Below are 26,263 nucleotides of genomic sequence, written 5' to 3'. Positions count from 1 at the left end.
CCTCCTCTTGACATGATTAGTTTATAATAACGCTCTTCTCTATAAAATTACTTTAATTATCTGCAGCAGATGTGGCTTTTCAACTGATCACTACTAACCATTATTACATTAGTGATGCCATGGGTATTTTTAATTTCATTCTGAATAGTAAATGCATCCATCCTGAGGATAAAGAGTGGTATTTGTTTCTACTAAGACGAAGACGAGGATCATATATGTTTATTTACCAAGATCAAGGCTGTGTTTAGATCCAAAGTTTGGATCCAAACTTCAATCATTTTCCATCATATCAACCTATCATACACATACAATTTTTCAGTCAAATCATCTCTAATTTCAACCAAAATCCAAACTTTGCGCTGAACTAAACACAACCCAAGGATAATTTAAATCACTTCAATTAAAACACCATGCATATATTCTCCCATAATGTATGCATCGATTAAAATACCATACCAATTACACCTTAGCATGCACACATTCTCCCATATTACATTAACTGTATTCTGATGAAATCTATGTCTATGCGGTTATATGATGATAAATTTGAGAAGTTTTAAATTCTATTATATAATGATCAATTTTAGAAGGAGGGAGTAACAAAGCTATGACTAATTAAGTTATAATTATGATAAATTTAAAAAATAGATTTATCTATTATTTTCAAACTACTTATATATAAAACTTTTCGCACAAAATACTTTAAAGAATGTGTCAACGTAAACCGAACTAAAATCCAAGAGCGGGCAGGAGTCGTTACAGTTTGAAACAATTGCTACGTTCATATTAGACCTCACCTTATTATACGTGTGCTACCAATAGATATAGGTACAACTGTATAACTGTACAAGATAGCGCTATAAATGTGGTCCGCATGACTGCGCGTGCCTGCATATATCCATCCACGTAATCCTAGTAAGCAATCTTATATGGGTGACAATATCTGTGCAAAAGATATGCATACACAGATTATATTATCGATCAGAGGGAGCTGGCATGGAGATATTTTTATAATGGAATTTAATTAGTCTATTCTATACATCACTACAGATAGTACTTACCCGATCACAGCCACATGCAGGGATATGATTCTACGTACCCTTCACTTATTTGATCATTTACCAATCTCGTGCCAACCGACTCTACTAAACTGATCAACCTAATTGTCCTAATTGTATGGTTAGGACACCATTAGTGTATCATCCCACACAATTCATCTATCATCCATATAATAAATACCTATAAAATGGAGAATGCATGGCTATCCAAATAATAAATACCTATAGAAATGAAAATGCATGGCTCAAATCTATTATCCATACACAACAACAAACTAACACATACCTTCAATTGAATGCCTAAATTCATTTATCCATATATTCATCCATTCATTTTTCAACTAAAAATTTACAATAACACCTATATATCTGAAAAATCCTAAGAGCTTAGAAGCACATTACATACAAGAACCAATACAAGGCTAAAGTCCCACATTGGAAGGCCTAAAATTTGGGGGAAATTTTGGGGGGCGCCAGCGACGCTGGTGCCAAAAAGGGTCCAATCCCGCAATAAGGTTTTTGAGTGGTCTAATTGTAAAATAAATTTCAAAAGGATCAAAATATAAAAGATCCACCGATTTCACCTAGACAGAGGTTCACCGGAGAGGCTTGAGGGACTTCGTCCTCTACGTCCACTCTGGTCATCACTGAGCAGCTCACGATCGAGCTACACCGGTGATGGCTTGTCAAGGTACCGGACAGATCACCACTAATTTTTGCATAGGGTGACCACGCGTTGGCTAAACACCTAAACTAGAAGATAATATACAGAAACCGGATCTAGCCTTCTCACCTCGGTAATGGCTTATTCTCCTCGTCCCATCCCCAGGCTGAAGCATCTAGGCCCCGTTGTTAATTTTGGTAATTAATGACAAGCTCTAATGTGGACTAACCGTTGTCTTTGAGATATTTATTTTAAGTTAGATTCACTTGTTGTGTGCGTATGGATGATCACCGAAGGATTAAAATTGACGGCGCAATGCAAAAGGAAGAAACGGCGGTAAACTAGTGGTTGAATTCAAATTTGATCGAGGTGTTGGGCGATCAAAATTGTGCTAGTTTATTTATGAGATAATCCATGAAATGCCATTGACAAGCATCTAAGTCCCAGAAATGCCATCGACAAGTGTAAGTTCCAAGAAATGCCATCGTACAAGCGATTTTGTCCCAAAAATGCCATCGCCGTTAGGGTTCCGTCCATTCCGCGCCGTTAAATACACTGTTCATCCTATAGAACTTAACGGCGTAGAATGGACGGAACCCTAACGGCGATGGCATTTTTGGGACAAAATCGCTTGTACGATGGCATTTCTTGGAACTCACACTTGTTGATGGCATTTCTGGGACTTGGACGCTTGTCAATGGCATTTTATGGATTATCTCTTTATTTATAACTTTGCTGTACTATTAAGGGGGTAATGACCTAGCAAAGAGATGATTTAAATTGCCACATTAGGTCATTTGCATTTAAACTTGTGTTCTCATTTCATATCACATTGTTTAGTTGCTGTGTTGTGTGACCAGGGACGGTCAGTCCGGCGACATAGTGGCGGTCTGACCGGTGCACCCTGGCCGGTCTGACCAGTTCCATAGAGGCGGTCTGACTGGTGTGCACGGCAGGTCTAACCGGCACCTTATGGGCGGTCTAACCGGCCCCCCGGTAGCCGTAGATGGTGTGCTTCGTACCACTGCGGTCTGACCGGCCAGGCCGATGGGGCCCTCTGACAGGGCTACAACGGCTAGTTTTCTAGCCGTTGCGGAGTAGCACGGTCTGACCGGCCACATACCTTCGGTCAGACCAACAGTACACAGAGTTGGGGGATTTCGCCCCCAACGGCTAGTTTTGGTTGGTGGGAGTATAAATACTCCCTCACCAACAGCAAGGGGACTCTCTTGGCACCCACTTCAATTGCATACACCCCTTGTACCTCTCTCACACTCTTTTGAGCTTTGTGTTCATCCATCTAGTGTGTTTAAGTGTTGATTTAGCCAAGAGTCAAGTGCATTGCTTCATTGTAGAGCTAGTGTGGCACTTGATCATCTCCGAGCCGTGTCATCGCTTGTTACTCTTGGAGGTTGCCACCTCCTAGACGGCTTGTGGAAGAGTTTTCCGATGACCTCTCCGAGAAGATTGTGGAGGAGGCCCGGCGCCGGTTGTGAGTGGTTTGGAGTTCACCACCTTCGGAGTGAAGGAAGAACTACCCCGAGTGATCGAGGCTTGGGTAGTCCTCTCTGTGGGCCGGCTCCCGCCTTGCCCACCCCTTGACGAAGGGGGCATGCAGTGGCTTCGTGGTTGAGCGGTGGAGTTGGGCTCATCTCAACGGGGAGTAGGAAACCGGCAAGTTTCTGAATCTCGGTGAAAAATCTCTTGTCTCCTTCTCTCATTTATTTGCCGCATTTAAATTTGATGTGCAATTTACATTCCTAGAGACTTTCTTGAGATCATATCACTCTAGGATTGCTAAACTTAGCTTAGGAGTGTGATTTACTTTCCTAGAGATATACTTGAGCCACTACCACCCTAGGTTTGCAAAATATAACCTAGTTGCTTAGTTAGAATTGACACTCACCGAGCCTAGCAACTTAGGCTAGTTTTGATTAGGTGTCATTTAGTTTTAAATCACCTATTCACCCCCCCCTCTAGTCGACATCTCGAACCTACACACGCACCCCGACAGCGAGCAAGCTCCATTCTTGGGCAACCGAGGGAGGATGCAAGAGATTACAACAATAAAAGGTGCTAAGGACATGCCGCTCTACTGGAGAAGTGATCTATTATCATGATACAAAAAACACAAATATCTCGGATAGATTAATAATCGGAACTAAAGATGTTTTTAGTATTGCTTCAAAAAAAAGTTCAAGTCCCAAAAACATCTTTAGTCCTAGTTGGTAACACCAATCCGGACTAAAGATCCTTCCAGGGTTTAGTTCAAAAAGAAAGCATCTCTATCCAAGTTAGATGTGTGTGGTAGGCGAGATGATAACGCGCTAGAGGCTGAGGTGAGAGATCTTAGGTTCGAATCCCACATCCCACATATTTTTTGACTGAGTATGAATCTTTAGTACCGGTTATTTCAAGTCTCGAAAATTTATTCTAGATTGCTATAACCGGTACTATTGGGGGTTGCAAACTAGGACTAAAAATCACTTCTCCAGTAGTGGCAACTACGACGACGATGGCCGACAGGGATGTGAGCTCAGTATCGTTAGATATGAGACAATGAATATGATTGTTTTTCTTAAAATTTTAGTGCAGTGTTCTTTTGATATATTACCCATGTGTTCTTGCTGCACTACTAGAGAAATGAATTTTCACAACACATGGATTTTATTTTTCTAGGAAGACCAAAAAAATCCCACTTGTAAAAATAACAATTGTCGGTGAAATGGGAACTGGGGTACCCCTTTCCCTAGAAACTTAGCGCATATTCCTTGTTAACTAAAATAACAAACCCTAATTTAGGCCATCATTCGACTAAGCCGCATGCTAAAGAGTAAAGGGGCCCAGGACTTGCTCCTAGAGCAGGTCCCGAGGTCCCTAGATCTTAGGCCATAATATGTGTGTGTGTGTGTGTGAATCAATAAGAAACGGGGCTCCCACACTATCATTTATAATAACACATACACGGTTTTCAAGAGGGGAGTAGAAACAAATGAGATTTGTATCTACATAACGGCGGGCTGAGGGGCCCAGGGTCCCCTGGTTTGGTCCCGGGCCCCAATCCTCTGTTGCCCTTGAAGAATAACACGTTCCTCCTTGAAACAGGTGTGGAAACATACAAAATCTACTTCTTAAGATCATGGGCCGAAGGGATCCAAGGAGCCGACCTGGTCTGGGGCCCGGCCCCCTTCAACCCTTGTAGCTCACATGTTCCTCCTTGAGAGGAGCGTCGAGACGTACAACATATGCATCTTACGATTGTGTGACCACGGAAGAGCCTGGATCCTAGCTTAACACAGCTTAATCTGGGATCCTAGGGCCCTCTCCGCCCTTATTGGACATACGTTCTTCGTGGAGAAGAGCGCAGAGACCTATAAGATCTACATCTTACAGTTTGTAGGAAATGGAGGACCCGGGACCCCACCTGCCCATGACCTGACCCCCCATTGCCCTTGTAGGTTTCACGTTCCTCCTTGAGAGGAGGAGCGTAGAAACGTACAAGATTTACATATTAGGATTAAAAACATAAAGGGATCTGAATCCTAGCTTTGCCTGGGATCTCGGGTCCCCCTCTATTCTTATTGGACTTGCATTCTCCACGGAGAAGAGCGTAGAGACCTACAAGATCTACATCTTAAAGTTTGTAAGCAATATGGTAACATGGGACCCGGCCCCTGATTGCCCTTGTAAGTCACACGTTTCTCCCTGAGAGAAGCGTTGAGACATACAAGATTTATATCTTAAAGATTGCAAGCAGTGAGGAGCCTAGGGCCCAACCTGTTTTGGGACCCAACCACATGTGGCCCTTGTAATCACACGTTTCTCCTTGAGAGAAGCGTCGAGACTGTTAATATTTCTTAACGACATTACTAGAAATATAATTCTCAGCAATGACGCCGAAATATTCTTGGTATAATTATGGTTACAGATATAATCCGCAGGCGCATGTATATACCATTGTAGCATTTTAGCCGGAAGTAATCCAAGGTATCGTATTTATTTAATCCCAAGAGATTACTATGCTAATAATTTATATATTACTTGTATATACCAAAATCTATGCAGGGGTTAATCAATTCAAAGGGTAGGATAAGGTTGACACATAGAAGAACTAAAAACAACTCTACTAAAATATAACCTAGACTAAGTGGAGAAAAAATAAGAAAAGATTCATTCCTATACTTCTTGTATATAATTAATTTAGTTTACACTTGGTAGTATAAAGCTTGCTAGTATACAATCATGCAACCAATACCCCCTAACTATGCGCTCCTAGTGTTTCGAAAGACCACCCCTGATTGTTGAGTTCCTTACGATATCCCATCATGGCCATCCGACCGGTAATGGAAACGGAGGAGTACCCATACCGGGAAAGTTCCTTACAATGCTAACGTGGAGGAATATACGTACTGAGCTGTCACCATCAGCGGCCCACCTCTACTGACCTGCAACATATAACTGCAATTAATGGTATTTAATAATCTAAGCACCATGCTCACATTACCACGTACTACTTCATATCGCTGTAGCAGACGTAGAGCAATCATAAAAATGAACATTAAACCCACACCAAAGCATATCTCTCGTAAGACAGTTACACAATTATATCGAGACAAGTGCGAACTAAAGTCAGTACTCGAGTAATATGAAGTAAGTAAAAGACCGAAATTATATAAAGAATAATATTTCATTAATACTATAAGTCTTACAAAAGAAGGAGAAGCTATTAGAGCCATACCCAAAATCTCCTGAAGACTCGACGACTAAGAGAACTATTCTATTCGTACTCCACTAGCACTAGAACAATAAATTAACTAAACTGGAGAGAGAGCTTCTTGATCTTCTTCTTGAGTGTGTGTTGGAGTGGAGTGAGGTGACCTCCATTTATAGGCTGCCAATGACGGTTGTGGCGGTTGGAAATGTCAGAAATACCCCACAACCGTCATTAGGAAGCAATCCTGGACGTCCATGTGAAAGGAGACGATCAACGGCGCTGCTGAGGGTTCGGCCAAACCCTGGCCTGGCCCAATCGACCCAAATCTTGGCAAGTGCGTCTCCTGATAACTCCTTAGTCCAGTGGTGCGGTGGTTGGGCCTATTTGATGTTATTACATTGGATTTGTAAAGCCATCCACCCATAAGTCTTCCTCTTGATGGAGTTCGATTGATGCTCGATTATTTTTCCGTCGATTTTCCTTCATTTATGTAGCAATCTCTGCAAACAAATAATTTACCAAGTGCAAGTGGATATAGATTATTCTTAAACAAAATATGCATGCAAGCATAGCTAGTTCTCCTTTATTCCAGATATATCGACGGTCAAAATTAGTCTATAACTACTGTCAACAGAGACATACAAGATCTACATATTTCCTCACCAAAGACATCGTCTAAAATATCCAATCTCCGTGTTAAGGGGCATAGGGGCGTAGGCGAAGACATGTGTACGTCAAATCCTCGACCCCCCTCCCCCCGCGGCAGTTGTGACCCAACGGTCACAGCCATAAATAAAACAGGTTTGTAAAAAAGATTGCAAGTCGACCGGATTGAAAAGACGTGGAAAAGACAGTGGCGTTGAGTCATGTAGGACATGCGCAGGTCTAGACACGGGTCGCGCATGCCCAGCGACACCCATTTCCACCAACTAGGTGAAAAGGGAGCTGTGCCACCATCTTGCTGAGGTTGAGGCTTCACCAGGCCCACCACTGTTGGTAATTCTTACGATCACAGATAAAATCCGCAAGCGCACGGATATACTGATGTAGCACTTCCCCTACGGAGTATTCCAAAGGGTATCGAATCCAAGGGATATGTGTGTGGTCAGATCTTCCTCCAGTTGATCCAAGAACACCAAGCAAATGATAGGCCGGGATAAAAAGGATTTACTGGTGAGAACAATGTTTAGGGAAAGCTTAAGTTTAATCCTAACGACTTCAGGCACTGGCAACCCGTTGTTCCCAAATGTCGCTCTACTACATACCCGGACAGGGAGGACTTAAGTGATCTCGAGGGCTATCACCACCTCTACACCTACCTCAAACGTATTGTGGGATACACAACAATTACTGCATAACAATTACCTAAACACCACGTCTAAGTAATTAATATCTACTTTAGTGTTTATAACTCACCAAAGCAATCACTATATTTTAGTTGATTATAGTGATCAATAATCCTGTATACTATTTAGGAACTAACCAAGAAATAATTCTCACAAGATAAATCTAAATTACTCAGGAAGGATATTATATTGAAATCAGAGTAATGAACAGAATAAAAGAAATAAAAGAAGATTACCGATAACTCCGGAATTCTTCTGACTTCTTCTACTCTACTCTCTTCCTATTCTAGTATACAATATAGTACAATAGAGCCTCTTATAATTCAGCTCAAGCTTGGGAGTGTGTGTGAGAGTGAAGGAGTGAAGCTCCTTTTATAGGGCAGTTATGACGGTTGTGAGAAGGGGAAATGTCCGAACTGTCCCACAACCATCATTAGGAGAGAATTTGGAGCGTCCACACCAAACCCCAGGATCAACGGTGATCAGGGGGGTTCGGCCGATTCAGGGGGTTCCGCCGAACCTGGGCTGGGCCCACCCGGCCTGGCTTTCGGCCTGTGGACTCCCCTAACTCTCCTCTGCCCATTTCTCGGAGTTTTGGGCTGAGTCTTTGATATTTCGATGAAGTTCACAACCCATCCTTGTGTGGATATACATTTCTCCTCACTTTAGTCTGATTTTCCTCCCAACTTTAGGGTTTATCACCTGCATACAAATATACACCAACACATGTGGAATATGTGAGATTAAACACCTATCACTATGTTGGATGTTATATTATCTGAACTTTATGCAGATGTTGGCGGTATAGAATTGACGTTTAACAGCCGCCAACAACCACATGACAGTATGACACGTGGTCAACAATGTGAAATCCCAGTTGGCCCGGCCGGTGCTTGGAGAGCCAGGGCAATCTAACAGCAGGATTTTGGTAGGTTTCTCAGGGAGATCTGAAGGGAACCAACTGGCAATGACAAAACAACTCAGGCAACAAGTTTTAAAATGAAGGGGACATGCCAGTTAGAAATGGTTCTAGCTTGTACTTTGCCAGATCTAGATAACAACAACCACCGAACAGGAGTAGGTTTTTACACCTCTGGGTGGCCGGAACCTGTATAATCCTCTGTGTTGGCTTGGATTTTGATAGCTCGTGCGCATCGGCGTGACATCACAATTCGTCGTTCACGACTAACCCCCGGCCAAATCTTCATTAGGGGTGGGGTCTGCACAACCCCCCCCAACCCCCCCCCCGAGTCCGGGGAATCGCTTCTCGAAGAACAATAGGTCAAAAAGTTCTACCCCACCAGCAATTACAACTGGGGCTACAAAAGGGCCGCCTGCAAAAGCACAGCATGCGCTCCTTTATATATCTTGCCTGTAAAATATCAGTTTTTACAGACAAGGACTTAAGACGTCTACGTGCAAAAATGGGAGGGGCTTTAAAAAATAGGATCACGGCCAACGAGCGCACCCCCCACTCCCTCACCCTAAGTCCTCTGCCTCCCAGCCCCTCACACCTCTCAACTCTCTTAGGCCTCACCACTCTCCCTCACCCTGTCCACTCCCCACTCCTCCACTTCCCCTTCCACTTCACTCTCTTCCTGATCTGGCCAGAGGAGAGGAAGCCAGTGGCAGAGGAGGAGGCGGCGGCGGTGGCCCTCCCTTCCCCTCCCTATCCTAGATTTTCCTGGAGGAAAGGAGGGCGTCAGCAGCAGCATCAAAGGCCAGCGGAAATGGCCCTCCTCTCCCCTCCCTAGCTCTCTCCCTCTCCCATGGAGTATTTTACTAGAGGGGAGGAGGGCAGCGATGGTAGTGACAGCAGTAGCAACAGGAGATTCTCGAAGACGGGGTGGCGTGGCTCTCCTGCACTACACTCGGTCATGTCCCCTTGCTCTCCTAGATCTGGCCGAAGGGAAGGTGTCCATGGTGGCAACAGGGGGGAGGGGGGCTGCCCAGGTTGAGGCAACGGATCTAGCCATGGAGGTGATGGCGAGCAGTTCAGTTGGCGACCACTAGCTCCTCGATCCCTCTCGCACGGCAGTGACATGGTGAAGCAGCAGATCCGGCAATAGCGTGTGGCATGCATCCTGACCCAATTAGGACGAGACCACTGAGGTCCATCAGAACTATGTGCACATTTTTAGTATCACCTTGCAAGTTTAGCAAGGGTGGAACAAACTTATAAGACTTTGTTCCTCCAACCATAACACTCCTGGATTAAACCTTTTAAATGAAGCAATGATGACAGTATAAGTGAGGTGAAATGTGCAAGTGGGTCTGCTCATCAGATGGGCTCAGCTATGTGGTTCTAGAGAGTAGGCTATTACACCACGGTTCCTCCACTCCCTTTCCCTACCCTCTCCTGGATCCGGTGATGAGAGGTAGATCCGATGAAATCTGGGTACATACCTTCCCCTTTTTCAATTCCTAGTTTCTTTGTCTTCAATTCATGGATGGATTGGGTTGGTGATCACTACTAGAAAACTAATTTTCCCAAGCGGCCAAACCTAATTTTCGCAGGCGGGAGGGAGGTCTGCCTGCGCCACAACGACTGCGACGGGGCAACGGCCCGCCTACGAAAATGCAAAAAAAAAACGAACAAAAAAAAAATCGCCGCATGCCGCCGCCACGCCGTCGCCCCCCTCCCCGGCTAGATCTGAGAGGGGAAGGGAGGGGAGCCGTCGTCGTCGTCGTCGCCGCCGCCGCCGTCGCCGCCGCCGCCGCCGTCGCCGCCGCCGCCGCCGTCGCCGCCGCCGCGGCCGCTCCACGCCGTCGTCCCCGCCACCGGCCTCCCCCTCCCTCCTTCGGCCAGATCTGGGAGGGAGGGGGCGAGGGGAGCCGCCGCCGGCCGTCCCGCGCCGCCGTCGCCCCCGTCGGCCTTCCCCCTCCCTCCTCCAGCCAGATCTGGGAGGGAGGGGGTGAGGTGAGCCGCCGCCAGCCGCCCCGCGCGCGTCGTCGTCGCCGCCGCCGCCGCCATCGCCCCGCCGGCCTCCCCCTCCCTCCTCCGGCCAGATCTGGGAGGGAGGGGGCGAGGGGAGCCGCCACTGCCGGCCGCGCCGCCGTCCCCGCCGCACCGCTGGAGAGGAGAGGAGAGTCAGTGAGGGAGAGGGATCTGAGGGAGAGAGAGAGGTGAGGGAGAGGAGAGGAAAGTCAGTGAGGGAGAGAGAGAGGTGAGGGAGAGGATAAGTGAGGGAGAGAATGTGACTAAGAAAAAATCTGCTCCAGAATGGGTCTATTTATATTGCTCCTCATTTTCGCAGGCGGACCATATAAGGTGCGCATGCGAAAATGATTTTCGCAGGCGCCGCTTAAGTGGTCCGCCTACCAAAATAGATTTTCATAGGCGGACAGCAAACATCACCCCAATTTATATTTTTGTAGGCGGTCATTTGGCTCCAAAAGTCATGTCCGACTGTGAAAATAAGACCCTAACGTTGGGGAAAATGCTTTTTCTAGTAGTGGATCTATCTTACAGGAGATGAAAATATCACTGTTGCTGTGGCTATGGAAGCATGCAGATCATTTTTTGGCGTTTGATGTTGATTGAAAATTTATGAATTCTGTAAATTCCATCTCTCGTTTTTGTAGTTACTAATTTGTAAATTTGTGCAACCGGTGAATGGTGTAAATTGTGATGTAAACTGCGGTGCTATGTGGATTTGGAAATCTGGGGTTCATTTGGAAATAATTGTTATGGATTGGATCTGATCTAGCAGATCGAGGCACCGCGTATGCTGTCGGTGCAGGCGGAGCGATGCCGGTTCATCCCAGTGAATTGTTTTTTCGCTGGAACAATTTTCGTAGGCATATGGTATATTTTAGCCGCCCGTGAAAATCGATTTTGATAGCCGGCCACCCGCCTACCTAAACGCGTTAAAAAATATACGGTGGAGCGGCTGACCGCCTAATTAGGATTGTTCTTTTTTGGACGGAGTGAGTAATTGAGATTTTCTTTAATTAAATATTTAATAGCGACGTAGCTATACAGGCTGTTACTACTAGGTAGATGCTGGTAAGGCAGAAGATGCCATGTGATTAAGCTTTGTAGCCTATATAGGGGAGCTTCTAACTGCCGTAGCTTCTCCCAAAATCATGGTTCATATTACGTGAAACTGCAGTTGCGGAATCCAGAAAATGAATTAGAAGCTGGAAGCTGGGTTTTATTTCTAACTTCTCCAGATTCTCACCATGTTGCTTCCCATAATCTTAAACTCCTCCAAACAGAACCTTAATGTCACATCACGTTCACCACATCGGTTGCCAAAAGTTTTGCATGAAATGGGAGTTACAGTCTACACAAGACAGTACACAATACACACTTGATCTGCGGGAAGCTACAGGCTACTTCCTCCGGTTCCATAATTCTTACATTTTGGCTAAGGTTGAGGTTAAATTTTTCAAACTTTGACTATCAATAACTGTGAAGCTATTTAGTTTAAAGTCATTAGAACAACATATATATTGATTTGTCTTATACACAGTATTACAATAAAAGAAAAAAATATTAATTTATTGTATATATTATAATAGGAAAACAAGTCAATGATACATTTTAGAGATCGTGTCATTATCAAAAACATTAAGAATTATGAAACCAAAGGGAGTAGCTGCTAAGTACGTAGACCAAGCCATCCATATGTGTCATGCAATTAAGTGGCTTGATCACAAAACAAACACATACAGAGTACAGATCAGCAATATATGACTATTAAAAACTAAAATAAGATAATCATCTGTATCATGCAGATGCAGCTTGGACATGATCCTGGCTTTGCCTATAAATAGGCGTGCCTCATGCTAATCGTAGGCACAAACACAAGAAAGCAGTAGCCTTTGAGCCCTCTTGCTTTAACTTGTTGATCCTCGAGTAAATCTTATTGAAAACTAGATAGGAAACATGGAAGCTGTGAAGAGTTTGATTGTGTGTGTTCTGGTGCTAGGGTTAGTCCTGCAGCATGAGCATATCCAAGTGGAAGCTAAGAGCTGCTGCCCATCAACCACGGCAAGAAACATATATAACTCATGCCGTTTTACGGGTGCCTCAAGGGACAAATGTTGTAAAATCTCTGGCTGCAAAATTGTTGATGGGAAATGCAAGCCTCCTTTCATTCACCACACCCTTCACCCTGACTCTGGTAAATTAAACACAGTAACTCTCATTGTCTACTACTATACTACTTCTTTGTTACATTCACCCAAGCAAACTAATGTATATTAATTCCCCTTCTCTAATTGTTTGGGCTGTTATTTTTCGTAATATTTGCTGGCACAAACATTTATGAATGAATGGAATTAGTTTTACTAAAAGCTATATCCTCATGCATGGTTTTGCAGAGGAATCGGATGTATTGGACTTCTGCAAGCTAGGATGTACTTCGTCCGTATGCAGCAACATGAATACTTGTAAGTTATAGTAGAGAAAACATCAAACTAATTTACCATTTTCAACAAAACATACGTAGAAAAAAAAAATAGCTAATGAATAGAGAATCATTTTTTCCTTTCAGTTGCTGGCAACGAAGAAGGGAATCATGCCGTTGATCGTTGCAACGAAGCGTGCTACCGCTTCTGCACCAATGAAGCTGAAATTGTCACCGTTGCTTCCTAAGCAAAGTGCATCGATCATGCAAAGTTATGCCGCTCTGGAGTAGTCATAAATAAGTTGGATATGATGATATCCAAAGCCAGAGTGCCATGGATCTCTATCTTGTCTTGTGCCACTTTATATTTCCAATAAGCCATGATAATCGCGTGATCTGCCATCTTTTCTGTATCAGTATGTGAGCATATGTAGAGTGATAATATCATTGGCTAATAAATAAATCTTATCATCATTATGGATCCCTTAGAGTTTTTAGTCCCCGATAATGTGCTTATTAAAGTTATATAATGCATTGTAAATACATCGGATCTAAGGTAGTATATTCGAATACTACTATATATTTAACTGGAGTACATGATCAATGGAGCTAGATAGTCCATAACAGGGTATACGCACATATAGTACATGCTGCAGAAAAGAAATAATTTATCGTTTAGGCAATGGATAATTACTTAATTAAAAGGGTAATTAAGAAAAACACAATGAATACAGTTAATGTTTGCTCAGCTTAAGCACCATGTCTGACATAGAAAGCACCTTTCTTGTGTCATGAATTAGGGGCTATTTGGATGGGAGGGACATAGTCCTCTCACAGAAATATAAGTCTCTTTGGGAGGGACTTAAAATTTTTATGAGGGACTAACTCCCATCCAAATAGGGCCTTATTATATATTGAGCTCATAAGAAGAAGGTTAAAGTCAGTCAATAACACATAATGTAGCTATTCCCTCCGTTTCACAACGTAAGTCATTCTAGTATTTCCCACATTCATATTGATGTTAATGAATCTACATCAATATGAATATGGAAAAAGATAGAATGACTTACATTGTGAAACGGAGGAAGTAATATTCATCTCTTATATATGCTTATGGACCATCCAAAATACTCCCTCCGTCCGACGCCATTAATTTTTTTAAATATGTTTGACCGTTCGTCTTATTCAAAAAATTTGTGAAACATATAAAACTATATGTATACATAAAAGTATATTTAACAATTAATCGAATGATAGGAAAATAATTAATAATTACTTTTTTTAAAATAAGATGAACGGTCAAACATATTTAAAAAAGTCAATGGCGATATTTAAAGATGGAGGGAGTATTTCACATGCCTTATTGGCGACAACAAAATCAGCTCAACAACTACCCATATATTTATACTTACCTTGAGAACTTACAGATCCAACTTCTTGTTTAACATATGTCTGCTTGGAAGCACCGGAGCATTATAAATTTATTACACCTGCAAGCCAGTAATGAACTAACGCCTGTATTTTTCTGTATTTTTCATGGGCACCAATAATACAAGGGGAAACATATCTTACTCAAGTAGGTTCTTCTAGAGGAAAAATATTCTGGGGAAATAAATAATACAAGGGATGGTAGAACCTGTTTGGGTAATATATGTTTTCCTAGCTATAAACTGTTGTTAGTAACCGTCCAAGAAAGCAACAGCTGGTTCATGCCCCACAAAACAACAGAAAATGATTGAGTTACCTTACAGCTGATTCAGGCTGTGTCTCGTGTGCCAAAATTTTTTTTAAGTATACTGACAGACATTTGAAATATTAAACGTTGACTAATAACAAAACAAATTACAGATTTCGCCTGTAAACTGCGAGACAAATCTATTAAGTTTAATTAATCCATCATTAGCAAATGTTTACTGTAGCACCATATTATCAAATCATGGTGTACTTAGGCTCAAAAGATTCGTCTTGCTATTTACATGTAAACTGTGTAATTATTTTTTTTCGTCCACATTTAATGCTCCATGCATATGTCCAAACATTTGATGTGACGGAAAAGTTGAAAGTTTGAAGAAAAAAGTTTGAATCTAAACACGGCCTTGGTATATTTTTTTTCTGATGAACGATACACACCGATTTTTTTCTCAGTACAGGCCAAGTTGAAGGAAGTATACAGATGCACTGATGCTTATTACCATGAAGAACACTAGATACAGACATCGCTGAATTGTTCTTTTTAATGCTTGTTTGGGTACGTACACTCGTTCAGGGCTTCTCAATTGTGCTGGGCAGCTGATAGCAGTTTTTTTTTTTTTGGCTATAACCTCAAAATTTAGGAACTAGGGATGGGGTCGATGTATGTTCAGGCTGACTGACGCCCTGACTCAAAGCACGACTAGAACAAGATGATGTCTGAGGTATGACTGCCATTTAATTTGGAGCTCCGTGGAAGATGAGCATATGAGGTGAAAAAACAGGACTTTATGTTGAATAAAGATGATAAATTTTAAAATCCTCATTAAATTAAAAGATCATTGCAGGTGAAAATTGAGGAAATTTCAACTAACAGGAGCTTCAACAACAATAATTTGGTTAACGTCAAGCTCATTATAAATCAATTAGACTTATTCCACAATCACAACACGAAATGCATACACATGTGCATCATTTACTTATATATGCTTCAAACTTTGAAGGTGCACCAACAACCTCCCTATTGATATATAGCTATTCTCTTACAAACTAACTGTGTAAATGTGTAAGTTGCATCCTCGCAAAATTGTTCAGACATGTGACAATCTAACAGATTTGAGACTATAGCATCCCCGAGGACACTTCCACATATATCTAGGGCCCAACAAATGGCTGAGGCCGTAAGGCCTAGTACACACTCTAGCTAGCTTGGATGCTTTCACGGTGGCGTGTAACAACAATATAATCCTTTGGTCATACACATTTGACATACAAAACAAACTCAGTTAAACTTCTGAAAACATTGACAATTGGTATAACATGTTCATGATACTATGGTACACTAAAAAAACCTTATATAGAGGCACTTTTTCGTATAGACGGTTTTCATAAATTTGCCACTAAAATCAGGAGTTCAATAAAAGAATAGAGAAACTTTTTAGAGACACTTTTTACTCTGAAGATACTTGTTGGTATTTCTTACGACCACTGATAAATCTGCAAGCGCACAGAATACCGTTGTAGCACTTCACCACCCCAAAAGGATATCGAACTCACGGAACATGTGTAATCTACCTAAGGCCCGTTGTAGCACTTCACCACCCCAAAAGGATATCGAACTCACGGAACGTATGTAATCTACCTAAGGCTAAGACTATCCAAGGACAACAACTAATGATAGGCAGGCTAGGCTAGAGAGGACTTTCTATATGTTTTAATTATCTAAGCTAAGCAAAGGTAATTTTCTATCTGTTGCTTCGGGCACCGACCCCTGCTGGTCAACACCTGCCGCCTACCTCTGACAAATCCGTGGAATACAAAACAAACAAAGGTAATCTCTAACCTAGACACCACGTCTAAGTTATTAATTACTACTCTACTACTTGCGCATAAACTTCCTTCTCTATCCGGAGTCCTAGTACTAGAGCACTTAGTATAAATACTAAACAATGAACCCGCTAGACGGAAATCTATCTTACTTAGACAAAGTAATTAAATAACATAAGAAAGGAACATGAATGCTTACTTTATAGAAGAAGTTTCTTCAAACCCGGAGCAGAGTGTACCAACAGCTCCGGTACTCCTCCCAAATTCCTCCTAGGAAGCTACACTTGTCGAGGTAGAAGTCGGATGAGCGCCAAACTTCCGGGCAGTCCTCCAGAGCTTCCCCTCACTCTCTACCTTATTCTAATGTACAAAAGATACAATAGAGCCTCTTGTAATTTAGCTCAAAGTTGTGTGTCAGAAATGAGAGTGAACTACTCCTTATATAGGCAGGTATGACGGTTACAGCCTATGCGAAATGACCAAACTACCCCGGAACCGCCATCAGGAAGTAATCAGGGCCGTCCACGCAAAATTTGGTGATCAACGGCCACCAAAAGGGTTCGGCCAAACTGGTCGGCCGAACCCGAGACGGCTCCGTTCGGCCCGTTTTTCGTCGTGGACACTAATTTTGAGGCCCTCAGCCCATTGGCATGATAGTTGGGCCTATTTGGAGTTGTTTACTTGACTTATAGGGCCTCCAATCCGTGTAAATGTGTCATGAATGCGCGGAGGTGCAGTTTGTCGCTTGACGGATGTGTTTTTTTCTCAAAATAATACCTGCATACACATATTTTACCAACACTAGTGGAAATGATTAGTAATAATACCTACCACTAAGTTGGATACCATGTTTTATTTCATTATATGCAGGTATTGACGGTCAGATATTATGATTTAAGGACCGTCAACAATACTTTATAGGCATTTTTGTTTGTTAAATTTATATTATAGAGGCATATTTTGTCACGACCGGAAATAACCCAACAAACATTCTATACGTTTGTGCATAATTCCTTGTCCTAGGAGGCAAGGTACACACAATTTAGTACAAACAAGAGTTTAACAAGCAGAAGCGTAAATAGTACTTATATTACATGGGCGACCAAAGGCCCAGCACACATAGAAAAACAAATAAGCGCGGAAGACTAGGGCGAAGACCACAGGCACATGACGACAGGCACAAGGTAGACACCAAACCCCTTATCCTCCGGGAACTTCTCTTCTGGGTTGGGGAAAAATGGAGAAAGATTGAGTACAACCATCGTACTCAACAAGTCATACCGACAAATGCACAATAATTGCAAAGGGGTACAAAGGGGGTTAGGTTTTGCAGTAAACAACATTTAAAAGTCACTTAGTTGCTCAAAGCTATTTTGTAAACTCAAACCTAAGTCTACACATTATTATTAAACAAGGTCGTGAACCCACACGAACCTGCCTTAGCCCAAGGCCTAGGATGAGTCGGACCGAACTGGCAGCCATAAACTGGGCCCCAGTTCGTCCCAAGCCAACTCAGGCCATCCATTCCAAATTTTAGTTCATTAGCAAGTTTTAGGTATTAAACCACTAACTTGGGTACATTGCTAGGCTTGCCCATAATCGTGACATAGTTCTTAACCCATCTTAGCCATGAACAAGAGTACCGACGACCTAACGCCTGCCTACAGCCGGGGTTCCCGGGACAGGTAGGTTATTGTCACGCCCAGAAATTCCCGAATAGAATTCCAAGCAGAATATGCATTAAAACCCCCGTCCAGGACCGGCCGGGGTACACAAACGACAATGTTGACATACAGATCCACGTCTTACAAACATTATAAAAGTCTTACATAAATGCAGCGGAAAACGAAAGATAACTGGAGCTAAGCCTGGACTTGAACTGCAGCGGGAACACCACTCCACAGGCATCCTCGACGGCACGGACGAAGCCTACTCCTCAGAGAACCCGCCATCGGACACAAACTCATACTCTGGGGTTGGGGGAAAAATAAAGCAAGACTGAGTACTATCCACTGTACTCAGCAAGTCACACCGGAATAGGGGTATGATGCAGGGATTAACAAGGGATAGCTATACAGGTTCATTTGCGTAATACTGGCATTTATAAACAGAAGTTGAATGCGAAAACAGTTATAATAATAAATCAATATTAATCATCCACTGTCCAACGTTACACCACGTTGCAACAGGCCCAACCATCCACCTGTACTATCCAATTTCATTAAACTAAACTAGGATGAGACTAATCACGGTGAATCTGGTTGACCGCCCATAACCGCGGGCACGGCTATTCGAATAGTTTTACTCTGATCAGAGGTGTCCAACTGTACCCACAAGACACAGCCCCACGACACATTTCCATGCGCCGACATGCCACCATGACATACCGGAAAGAGGCCATGACAGGACCCTTCGCGCAACCCCCTCTAGCCAAGCACACCACACCTCAGGTTTCACCCCCGTCCCCAACGGCAACGGGCAGTCCCCTCTCGTGCCTAGGTGAATCCGGAAGCCGCATAGGCCGTCGCATGGCCCATCCGAACTCCATCACGCCCACCCTTGCCTGGATGCGTCAGCTAGAGAAAAGCTACACTATAAGCCCAGCCGTTGCCCACGCTGGCTTGTGGTAAGCACGATAAATTCTTCCAGGGTTTCCCGCGAACCGGTCCTTAATTGCTATGGGTGCGACTAGCAAAACCATGCACCCACAGCCCACCATGTGATTCATTTTAATTAACCAACACCAAAGCGGTGGTACTAATCCAATATTTTAAATGCTATTTCCCCATGGTGTGCTAGTGGAACTAAGCATGGCTAAGCAATTCCTAGTCCAAAGTCTATTCATGTTATAACCCGAGCTAACAAAGGAGCATGGTATCAAAATAGCATGGCTGTAACAATAGGTAAACATCCCATAGAAATATTGCAAAACAAATGCAGTATTTGAAAGAAAACATTAGAACATTTGCAATATAGGATCAACATGATCAAGTGACAAGCATGACTTGCCTTGCTCTGCTGCTGGAGGAACCTCGGCGACTATTTCAAAGTACACCGGAGCGTCGGAAGAGCCAGAATCTAACGACATACAAGGCAAACAATGCAAACAGGCTATAAGACTACTGAAACAGAGAACAAAACCATTTTTAATGGATTCTATACATTTTTCTTGATTTACTGAGACTTGAATGGGCTTAAACGGAGCTCGGATGAATTAGTTATGATTTTTAGAAGATTCACTGTGTTTAATACTATAAAAGAAAAACCTTAATGAATTATTGCGCAATAAAGCCTTCCAGGGCTGACGTCAGCACGGGATGGGGCGGCGCCGACACGCGGGCCCCACTGGTCAGCGGCTCGGGAGAGAGGGGAAAGGGGCGCCGGCACGCGGGCCCCACTCGGCAACGGCTCAAGGGGGCCGGTCCACCGTGGACCGGGACCACGCGGGTGGCCCACCACCGGTCCACGGGACCGACGGCCCAGATCGGCCCCAAGCCGATCGGGCGGTGGCGGTAGAAGCGGCCGCCGGGCTCGGCTCGGCATCAAAGCCGGCTGGCCGGCCATGGCTAGCGGCGACGGCATGCGGCCGACAGCGACGGCGACTGGCGGCACGGGAGGCAGCGGCGGCGGCCGAAGGCGACGGCGCACGACTTGAAGCGGCGGCGCGGCACTAGGAGGGAGAGGAAGGGGAAAAGAGGGGAGGAATGCCTCACCGCGAGTGGCCGGCGCGGAGGAAGACGATGGCGAACGGCGACGGCGAGCCACGGGAGGACGGCGGCGGCGGGTGGACGAGCTCCAAGATGCCCTAAGAGAGAGAAAGAGGGAGGTTAGAGGGAGAGAGAGAGAGTCCACGGTGAATGGGAGCCGTGGCCGACGGCGGCGGTTACGGGGAGGCTCACCGGCGCACGACTGGAGTGGCTTCCGGAGGCGAAACTCGGCGGAGGAGGGGTGGACGGGATGGAGTTCGTCCTCGCGAACCCGACAGCGGCGACGGTGCGGTGCGGCGGCGAGCCTAGCAGCGGCTAGCGGCGGCCGGAGTAGCGACAGCGGCGGCGGCGAGTGGTTGCACGGCGCGGGGGCGATGGAGAGCTCGGGAGAGACCGGCGGCAAAAGGAAAAGTGAGGAGGAAGATGCGGGCGTGGATTTTATAGGGGCGGGGAGGTCGGGAATGGCCCGGGGTGGTTCAATTTCGCCGGAGTTAGTGGGGAGGTTGGGGAAGAGAGAGAGGGAGAGAGTGGCGGGATTCGATTTTGAATCCCGGCCATCTCGTGTCGTGGGCGCGAGCGGGAGTGAGGGAGGTGGGCGCGGGGAAGGCGAGGCTCACGCGCGGCGCGGCCGACGTGGCCCGGAGGGGGCGGGATGCGTGCGCGGCGGCGACGTGGGCGAGGGCTGCGGCTGGAGGTTGGGGGAGGACCCGACAGGTGGGCCCCACCTGTCGGCGACCCCGGGGAGAGGAGGGAGGCGGGCGGCCTGGCTGGGCCTCGGCCTACGGCCGGCCCAGCGGGGAGGGGGAGAGGGAGAGAATGGGCCGGCGGCCCATTCGAAAAGAAAAGGGGAAAAAAAGAAAAAGAAAAAAAGGAAGAAAGGATTTCCCTGGAATTAAAATATTGCTTGCTCAATTTTAATTGGTTAAAATTATTTCTAGGGCTCTGAAAATTCCACTAAAAATCTTGTTAGCGAATTTCGACATGTAGAACTCAAGAAAAATTCCACATGCCAGTTTCGATTATTATTTGCATTACTTTATTAGGGTTTTCTCTTGATTTGCACCGGCATTTTCTTAGGGTCATTTATAAATTAAATTTTAGGCTTGGGAGGAGAACTTCAGGGTGTGACAGTTATGGTTGAGCCCCATGGCATCAGGACATCCCTCGGTAGTGACCAACTGGATGCCTGTCATGTGCCACGACATCTCGACTATCGGACAAACCGCCTGTGTAGCCTTCGTTTGCCTCAGACATATCCATCGCCTCGACTTTATCCATCTCTATCCGTGTCCTTTTGTTCATGTCCATACTGACATATGAACTAAGCCTTACCCATTAGACATGTGGAAGTACGGTAGTGCTTTGCAACTGAGGCCCGAAGATCGGTCCTTATGATGGCCGAGGTGCTACTATCAAAACCATGCACCTCGAGCCCAGCCTAAAACCATTTGGGGATTATGAATACAGGGGGAGGTGTACGTCCAATTCTAACATAAGCCAACCATTCCATAATATCCAAGTGATATGAGAATTCCTGAAGTCTAAAGTTATAAGACCACCTAGTTTTGCCTTATTAAAAAGCGAAGCATCTACCTAAATTCATACTAGGGTTTTATTTTCCGAGAGTAAGCAAATGATAATAACAATAGCAATGATAAGGCTATAATAAGGATTAATAGGAATGCTAAACAAAACATTGATAATGCAGGAATTTAAATAAAGCGGTAATACAATAATTTAAAATAAAACAATTTCAAAACATGGGACATTAATATGTTCAATGGAGATGTGACTTGCCTTGCTCACTTTCCCAAACTTTGGCTTCAACTCTCAAGTAGAGCGGTTCTTCCGAAGCTACAGCGTCTACACGACCAACGGAAAGGAAAAAGGCTTTTAATCTAATGAAATCCACATAAGAGAAAAAAAAAAGCACAAAAATGGGTTCTTGACTTCCTAAGAAAAAATTAGATACTTGAACGGTCCAATTCCAAGTTCAAACGGTCAAGTCGTGGGCATTTGAAGTTTATGTGTTGTTTAGATGGATACTTGTGTCAGCACCGAGGGGTGATGCACGAGCCAAGTCCACGGGTGTAGGACCCACGCGGCAGCCACATGGTCCACGGTGGACCGGGTGCACGGGGTCGCCATCCACCGGCGCCATGGGCCCCACGCGTCAGCCACCCGACAGGTAGAAGCGGCTGACAGGCGGGCCCCACTCGGCGTGCTTGGAGACGTCCACGATGGCGCGACCGGCGGGAGGCTGCGCCCACGCCCCTATGGTCCCCGCCGGTGACCATAGGCGTGGCAAAGCGACAGCCAAAGAGGGGGAGGGAGAAGGGGAAAGGAGCGGACGGTCACCTCGGTTCGGCGGCAGCGACTAAAAAGGCAGCTGGAGAGGAGGGAGGTGGCGATGCGGCTTTGGTCGATAGGGAGAACACCGTTCTGGCGGTCGACGGGCGAAGCAGAGGGGCGGACGGAGACGGCGACATCGCAGCGAGGCTGGAGGTGGCGGTGGCAACGCGAGAGAGGGTCTCGGCCGGCAGCAATTCCCAGCCGGAGGTCGGCAACGATGGCGGAGAGAGAGAGCGGCGATGGGAGCTCGTTTCCAAGGGGAAAAGAGGGTGGTGAGTGGCAAAAATGGAGAGGGGGATGCGGGGAGGGTTTTTGTAGTGGCGGGGCGAGAGAGAGGGCCAGGAAGAGAGGAAAATGGCGGCAGCAAATCCAGCCGCCATCAATGGCGCTGGCAAGATTCGTGGGGCGAATCCGGCCGCGTTGATGAGGGAAAGAGAGAGGGGAAAATAGGGGGAAAGGGGGAGGGAATCACAGGGAATATTCGCCCTATTCATTTCATGTGGGAACGGCCGGGGGCAGTGAGAATCGTGGCGGCGGCGCTAGGTGCAGCGGCGGGATGAGGTTACAACGGGTGGGCCCCACCTGTCAGCGAGGGAAGTCGGGCAGGCCCGCTTGTCGGCGGCTATGGCGCGGGGCGTTGCCGAGCAGGCCGGCTCACCAGCGGGGAGGGGAGAGGGAGGTGGACTGGGCCTTAATCGTACTCTATCTCTAATTGGCAATGACGGTTATTCCAATCTAAGCCCATGCCGAGACCAAGTCATGCTGTATCGACCATCGGCTTCATCAACATAAATCAACTTCATACTCTATTTTTAGCAGATGCGCAGTCCGACTCCAAGTTCAGTTCGATTCAACACCAAATCCGCTTCGATCCTCTTCCTTCTTCTCCAAATCTGATGCCAAATTCCGTTATTAACAAGGGCCAAATCAACCCCTGGCCCCAGCCCCTCTGGGGCCCGCAACCCGACCAAGGCCCTGCAGTCTGAGCCGGTGGGGGCAGGAGGCTCGTGTGCGCCGCTAGCTTGCGTGGAGATATGAGGAAGAGGGGCACATGGCAGGAGGCTAGCGTGAACCGCTCGCTTGCTGGTCACCGGCTCGCCACGCTCGCACGCCACCCTCACGCAGCCTACCGCCGCCTGCTCGCTGCCCGCTATGTCACCTGTCCGCCGCTGCGTGAAGACAGGAGGGAGAGGGAGAGGGGTGCGTGGCTGCGGCCACATGCGAACGGGGGAAGACGGGAGGGCCGGAGGGTAGAGCTCGAAATGGAGGCATGTCGCTGGTGCCGGGAGGGGTGCACTGGTGTGGCGGCGGCAGCTAAGGAGAGAGGATGGAGAGAGTCTGTGCCGGGGGTGGGGGTGTATAGGGGTCAAGATTTTCACCAAGTTGGGTTGGGCCTAATGGGCTATATTTAGGGTTGGCGCTATATTTAGAAGCCTAATATACTTCCTCTAGGGCCCCGCAGGTGGAGTGCCTTCCCCGCCCACTCACCCGCCCAGTTGTAGGGCCCCGGCCCCGACTCCCTGCAGGGTAGAAACTCCACCCGACCCCGACCACGTAGGGTCGGGTACCCGCAGGGGACCCAGTCCCACGGGGGAAATTGCCATCCTAAAAAATGGAGCGCATGCTCAAAAAAAAGAGAGCGTTAACGAGTAGGGCATGAGGATCAGATGGACAGCTACATGTAGCATTGGAGGGCCCTTTATTTTATTGTAATTTTAAACAAACCTGAGAAAAATTATAAGATTACAATTTTGGGAGGCTACAATCAGGAAAGAAAAGAAAAGGCACACCATCACCAAACTGACGACTCCCAAAGATCGACAAGCTTGAGGAAAGAACTAACATCGATCTAACCGCTGCTATGCATGGGGTTGTCAAAGGGGAGGTTTGAGAGAGAAGAAGATCCATCATACCTCACGCAACCCCGAAGGAAACTTCCAAAAGTATCGCCCAAGGTCAAACAAAATAGAGCTGAAAAGGGACAAAAACATGACCTCCTAGACAATGCCTCCACGGAGGTTACGATGCTACGAGTGCTGCCGTTGCCCATCCAAGGATTAGACCAGGTTTTCACTCGAAAGGTACCTCCAGAGAGAAGGAGGGAGGCTTCACGAAAAAGACCCCAAGAGGGAAAGCGACGCCTAAAGACACCGCCATTCCCATCCCAAAAGACAACCACTAAGTGTTTCACCTAGGGAAAGCGACGCCTAAAGACGCCTAAAGGGTTTCACCTAGGGACGGAACCACCTTTTGGACAGGGTGCATCGGCCAGCTCTGCTACGGCTTGTGCCCCCTATCCCATAACTCCATAGTGTCGTCTACCACCACATTATATCCACAATTAGCCTATAAGTGAGTAGTCCAACGACACAACTTAATTTTTCATAGAGTTAAAGGTCATGTTGCATGCGACACCTCATATATCCTCGACCTCGATCAGCGCCATCGCCCGCTCGCCTTCTATTCCGCCTGTGATCCTGAGTCACCGACGTGACTGCGTGCCGCCTCGCCCGTCTGCAGTTTGTCCGTACGGCTGTCCCCGCGCTACCGGCACTGGCATGCCGCACACCTGTGCAGCGGCAGCAGCCAGCAGCACGGCAGTGCCACGGCCCCCAGCCGGCCGGTGCCTAGGGCTAGCTGGATAGCCCAACCCCTTCTTCATCTTCATCGGTGATCATCAGTTCATCCTTCATCCTTCGACCTTCCTTGCTATTGCCTGTTGTTCACCTGCTGCCAGTCTACTGCTATGAAGATAGGTGGACATGGACAAGGAAATTCGGAAGGTGAAGTAACAAATTGCAGATGGACATGGGCGTGGTCATAGCCATGGTTTCGGTTCGCATTCAACAATGGAGCCTACAAACATCATCGCTGCTGAACAGGAAACGAGGAAGTCCATTGAGTCTGAATGTCATGCCCGGTGACAGAAGTATCATCAGCAACAGGTTTAGAAATCAAGGTATATATGGAATTGTTGTATACTTTTCAGTTTGATAGACAATAAAAAATGAGCTAATAAGGAGCCTTCTCATATATTCAATTTTTAAAGTCTCACTGAAAGGCTTATTGATATTAGTGGTATGTCTTCTTATATATTCATCATTTTTTAATGGCTTAGTGAATTGACTAATACTTGCAAATTGACATATTTACTATTATCTTTTGGTGTATGATGAATTATGTATGGCGTAAAGATTATTTCTTTTTTTAATCCAATGTCAACCATTGCTTTCACCCGTAGCCTCCCATCTCTCCCCAATGCCACAACCCCAGCATCCCCCACCAAACAGCTTTCGCCAGCATGTGAACTCCACCATACTCCCCCTCTGCCAAGCCAGCCCCCACCCTTCTTAGGGCACATGGGGCCTCCCGCTCCTACCACCACTATGTTGATGCCCCTTCACCGGAACCTCTGCAACACCAACACCTCCCACAGATAGCCTCCCACCTCTGCACGATAATGTAAAGAAGAATTAAAGGGAGGAGTTTTACCTTATTCTTGGAACAAACGTAAACCTAGAGAAAACCAATGTGATTTTTTACGCCGAA

General features: G+C 45.8%; 1 protein-coding gene across 1 annotated transcript; it reads left to right on the top strand.

Annotated features, from left to right (window-relative positions):
- Positions 1-12,594: 12,594 nt before the first annotated feature.
- On the top strand, positions 12,595-13,613 carry LOC107276204 (DELTA-urthionin-Uf1a). Its single transcript, XM_015787137.3, has 3 exons — positions 12,595-12,914; positions 13,114-13,182; positions 13,287-13,613. The coding sequence occupies exons 1-3, from the start codon at positions 12,677-12,679 to the stop codon at positions 13,385-13,387; spliced, it is 408 nt and encodes a 135-aa protein (XP_015642623.1). The 5' UTR covers positions 12,595-12,676; the 3' UTR covers positions 13,388-13,613.
- The last annotated feature ends 12,650 nt before the right edge of the window (positions 13,614-26,263 follow it).

The sequence above is a fragment of the Oryza sativa genome, chromosome 6, assembly GCF_034140825.1.
Source record: "Oryza sativa Japonica Group chromosome 6, ASM3414082v1".
Classification (NCBI taxonomy): Eukaryota; Viridiplantae; Streptophyta; class Magnoliopsida; order Poales; family Poaceae; genus Oryza; species Oryza sativa.
Note: the sequence above shows the minus strand (reverse complement) of the source record. Positions and strands in the feature narration are given on the sequence as shown.

Excerpts from the sequence above, each read along its gene's own strand:
- LOC107276204 (XM_015787137.3), top strand. The coding sequence starts at position 12,677 with ATGGAAGCTGTGAAGAGTTTGATTGTGTGTGTTCTGGTGCTAGGGTTA. Across the intron at positions 12,915-13,113 it reads CACCCTTCACCCTGACTCTG|AGGAATCGGATGTATTGGAC; the intron begins GTAAATTAAACA and ends ATGGTTTTGCAG. Across the intron at positions 13,183-13,286 it reads ATGCAGCAACATGAATACTT|TTGCTGGCAACGAAGAAGGG; the intron begins GTAAGTTATAGT and ends TTTTCCTTTCAG.